The sequence below is a fragment of the Lycium barbarum genome, chromosome 2 (genome assembly GCF_019175385.1).
Source record: "Lycium barbarum isolate Lr01 chromosome 2, ASM1917538v2, whole genome shotgun sequence".
Lineage (NCBI taxonomy): Eukaryota > Viridiplantae > Streptophyta > Magnoliopsida > Solanales > Solanaceae > Lycium > Lycium barbarum.
Window position 1 is genome coordinate 153,589,167 of NC_083338.1, and position 4,600 is coordinate 153,593,766.

General features: G+C 41.0%; 1 protein-coding gene across 1 annotated transcript; it reads right to left on the reverse strand.

The window, feature by feature from the left end:
• Nucleotides 1-611: 611 nt before the first annotated feature.
• On the reverse strand, nt 612-2,850 carry LOC132629180 (uncharacterized). Its single transcript, XM_060344907.1, has 2 exons — nt 2,168-2,850; nt 612-1,944 (listed from the first exon to the last, which is right to left on the reverse strand). The coding sequence occupies exons 1-2, from the start codon at nt 2,848-2,850 to the stop codon at nt 612-614; spliced, it is 2,016 nt and encodes a 671-aa protein (XP_060200890.1).
• Nucleotides 2,851-4,600: the final 1,750 nt, after the last annotated feature.

Genomic DNA, 4,600 nt, shown 5'->3' on the forward strand with positions numbered 1-4,600 from the left:
CTTTAGCAAGTTGCTAGTATCACTGAAAACCCCAAATTTGACCCTAGCCATGTTAGATGTCTTGCCACCATATTTGCTTGCACACCTATTTTTCCACAAGTTCCAGCAAATAAATATTGGAGTGGATTGAAGAATTAACTTATGGGCCTCATTGTTGTGTTTCAACATCCACCATCTCATGAGTAGGTTGTTCAGTGGCAGGGGTATGTGTTTGATTCCCAGAAAACCAGAGAAAAAAAGCCAGACATAATTTGCAAAGTGTCCTGATACTAGAATCTGATCAATAGTATCAGGCCCAGGTGTATAGCAACAAGAGCAGTCAGACGGTTCATTCCCAAAGGAGGTTATTTTCTCATTAGTTGGTAATTTTCCCCTTAAGTCTCTCTCCAGATGAGGAAAGAGCATTTAAATGGGATGTGTTTGTGCCAAGTGTAGGTGTTGATCATGGTTCTAGGTTTGTGTTCTCTCACTAGTTGCCAGGCTGATGAGCAAGAAAACTCCCCATTGGTATTTAGCTTCCAAACTACTTTGTCTGCAACTTCAGCTTTAAAGATGAACTGAGTGTTCAGAATTTGTTGTATACACTGTGGAGGTGCAGTTTGGGTGATTAGCTACTTATTCCATTGCCCATTAACTAGGAAATCAGCAACCTTGATATTGTTAGCCCTATTATGAATTATCCTGTAGTTTGATAGAGGCCCAACATCAAGCCAATCATCCCACCAAAAGCAGCAGCTACCAGAATTGAGCAGCCATAGGATCTGCTTTTCTGCAACATATTTATTCCTCATCATGTGTTTCCAAACAAGAGACTGACCAGTGTCCCACTTCTTGCTAATAGGATTAGCCCTTTGATAATATTTAGCCTTGAGAAAGTCCCCCCATAGAGAGTGTTTTGACCTGAAAACCCACCATTGTTTGAATTGCATAGCTTTGCATATATCTGAGATCAATCTCATGCCAATACCACCCTCATTGTATGGAAAAATTAAGGATTCCCATGATGCCCAGTGGTACTTCCTCTTGTCTGCTTTCCAACCCCAGAAGAAATCAGATACCAAACTTTGGATTTGTTTCATGGTTGTCGTGGGAGGTGAAATGGCTGAGAGGAGATGAATGAAGAGTGATTGTAGGAAAAATCTCACAAGAACAGCCCTCCCCCCATGACTTATGATTTTGGAGTGCCACCCTCTAATTCTATTAACAACTTTAGACACCAGATCAGAGAAAAAAATGATTCTTTGTCTCCCAACATGGAGGGGGAAACCCAGGTAAGTGATGGGAGATGCTTCTTGATTAAAACCAGTCACCTTTGTGACTCTAGTAGCAATAAACTGGGAGGCACAAGGGGATAACATGAAGTGACTCTTGGTTTTGTTAATCAACTGGCCAGACACTTTTTCATATTTTGAAAGAGTTTTCATGATCAGCTGTAATGACTTCTTCTTCCCAGATGAGAAAATTATGACATCATCTGCAAAGCTGAGGTGATTAATTTTAGGGCCATTTTGTGCCATGTGAAAGCCATGGAAGGAATGGTTATGGTACAGTTTGTTCAGCATTCTAGACAAGACCTCAGCTCCCAGAATGAAGAGTGCAGGAGCAAGGGGATCCCCTTGCTTTAATCCCCTTGTGGAATGAAAAAACCTATGCCTGACTCCATTTACTATGACTGAATACCAGTTGTTGGCCATTGTTCTCCAAATGATGTCTATGATGGTTTCTTTAAACCCCATTTTCCTTAGAACCAGGTTTGTGAAGGACCAAGACACCCTGTCATAGGCCTTGGCCATGTCCAACTTGATTACTACATTGCCTCCAAGATTTGGTTTTTTAATGCCATGGATCACCTCTTGAGCAAGCATAATGTTCTCAGTAATACTCCTATCTTTAACAAATCCAGACTGATTTGTGGAAATGAGATTAGGAAGAGAAGAAGTTAGCCTGAGGCAAATGAGTTTTGAAATAATCTTGTTTGTAAAATTGCTAAGGCTTATTAGTCTGAATTCTGAAAGTTTATTAGGATGGTCCACTTTGGGGAGTAGAACCAAACAAGCATGAGAGAAATATTTTGGCATAGATTGACCACAAAAAAAGACCTGCACTACTGCAAGTAAATCAGCCTTTATGATTTCCTAGCAAGATTGAAAAAATTGTCCATTCATACCATCCGGGCCTGCTGCAGAGTTGGGGGTTCATGGAGAAAACAACAGCTTTGAGTTCATTTGTCTCAGGAATTTCTTTAAGAACCTCATTTTGTTCTTCAGAAATCATTTTGGGAATACATCTCAGGTAGTTTTCCTTTACTTTGCACTGTTCACCTGTGAAAATCTTTTGGAAATGATCACAAGCAGCCTCAGCAATTTCTTTCTCACCTTGGATCCAGTCTCCTTTTTCATCCTGAATTTTGTGAATGCACAATTTTCTTCTTATTCCTCTGATAAGTGCATGAAAATAACTAGTATTAGCATCCCCTTCTTTGAACCATTGGAGTTGAGTCTTTTGCTTGAGGATAGATTGTTCCATTTTCAGGAACTTGATATACTCAGCATTCAGTCTATGAAGTTTGGATCTGTTTTCTTCACAATTATCAAGAATCAGATCCTCCTCAGCTTTTTTGACTTTTACTTCATAGTCTTTCACCTGAGCATAAATGTCTCCAAATTCCTTTCTTGACCAATAGCTAAGGTTGGATGCAAGTCTCTTCAATTTCTGATGGAAGCACCACATAGGATCACCAACTACACTTATTTCCCAACAAGACTGCACAGTGTCAAAAAAAGTGGGGTTTTCAACCCAACAATTGAGAAATTTGAAGTATTTGATATTGGGAGCTTGTGGTTCAGTCATTTCTAGCAGGAGAGGACAGTGATCTGAACCTACATAGGGTAGGTGTGTGTTGGATGTGTGAGGCATCATAGCAAGCCAATTATCATTTACCATGGCTCTATCTAACCTCTTTCATATAATGGAATCTGGGCCTCTCAGGTTGGACTAAGTGAATTTATGCCCATGGAACCCCAGGTTTGTGAGACCACAGGCTTTAGTGACTCCTATGAATTCAAAACTCTTCCTCATATTGTAAGGAAGTCCCCCCAGTTTTTCATCAGTGGTAGTGATGACATTGAAGTCCCCAACTACACACCAAGGAAGAGCAGTATTAGCAAAGTGGAGGAGTCTATCCCACAAAGGTCTCCTTAGATAGTTTCTGCACTTGGCATAGACAAAAGTGGTTAGAAAGGAAGTAGGATGTTCAACATGCTTCATCTCTCAGGTGATTTGCTGCTCATCAGTGTCCAAAATGGAATAAAGGACATCCTGAGTCCAAAAAATCCAAATTTTTCCATTGGAATTGCAGATAGCATTGTCCATTGCTAGTTGGATTTTGAAACTTTGTATTTGAGAGTTATCAGAAAAAGGTTCAAGAATGGTTATGATGGAGAGTTTGTGGATGTTTTTAAGGGTTTTCAGTTTTTCAAGGGCACCCTGGGTATTGATACCCCTTGCATTCCAAATGATTGTACTAATCATTGGGGGGGGGGGGGGGGGGGTTGAAGGTTGTACAACCTGGTGTGGGGCCTACCAGGGGCAGATGAAACCTTTGTGGTGGTGGTGTTTTGGTTAGTGACTCTAGGTGGGGGAATAGAGTCCTTGGTACCATGATTGTCATCAGGGCTTGGGGGGGGGGGGGGGTTTCAGTAGGACCAAATGCTCTGCACAGTTGTTCCACTATTTCATCATCCTCCTCAGCATCAAATTCTTCAGACATCTAGTCCTCATCAAACTCATCCTCAGTATGAATCACTCTGTAGTCATCTTCAGCGGGTTGGCATGATTGGTATTCAAGGTACATTTAAGAGGCTCTCTATCAGGAGGTTCATCATGGTGAATGGGAATAGATACAGACTGCAATGGAGAGACTTCCAACAGTCCTTCTTGTAGCTGATCAAAAATTTGATTTATGATAGGAGAGATTTTGTTATGGACAAGGGTAAAATTTGGACAAGAATTTCTCTCATTTGTATTTGACTGGGGGTTTTGAGGTCTAAGGTTGGGAAATTCAGGGGGAGGGATTTGAGTAAGGGGGTTTGGGGTGAATTTTTGTGGAGTGTGTTGTGGAGTGACAAGGCTTTGAGGTGGAGGGATTTTGATGTTTAAATCGTGAGTGATAGGACTTTGGATTATGGGAGGACTTGTAGTGCTAGGACCAGAGTTATTGAATTCCTTATTCATCCTCAATGCAGCCTGTTTCTTTGCATCTCTCCTTTTCTTGCTGTTGTGATTTTTGGACTTTGGCTTGGAGGTTTGCTTTGGTGTCTTATCAGACACCTTTTTACCTTTATCCTTGGGTTTGTTAGCAATTGTAACTCCAGGACCCCTATTGTGAAGTTGGTCAAGAGAACCACCAATAACAGATGCAGGAGCATCAGAGTTCAGGTTTGCAAGGGGGGAAATTTCCCCTTCTTGCAAATTTTTGAAATCCACCTCCTTAACAAGTTTCCTTCCATAAAATTCATCATCAGACACAACAATAGGAGATTGGAGATTGACATCAAATTCATCTCCTTCAGTGTAACCATAGGGGTTGGGATCTGGGGGT

Bases quoted from the DNA above. Each gene is read 5' to 3' on its own strand.
- LOC132629180 (XM_060344907.1), bottom strand. From the start codon at position 2,850: ATGACTGAACCACAAGCTCCCAATATCAAATACTTCAAATTTCTCAAT. The intron at 1,945-2,167 runs GTATGAATGGAC...CATTTGCCTCAG, and splicing joins CTCTGCAGCAGGCCCGGATG to GCTAACTTCTTCTCTTCCTA.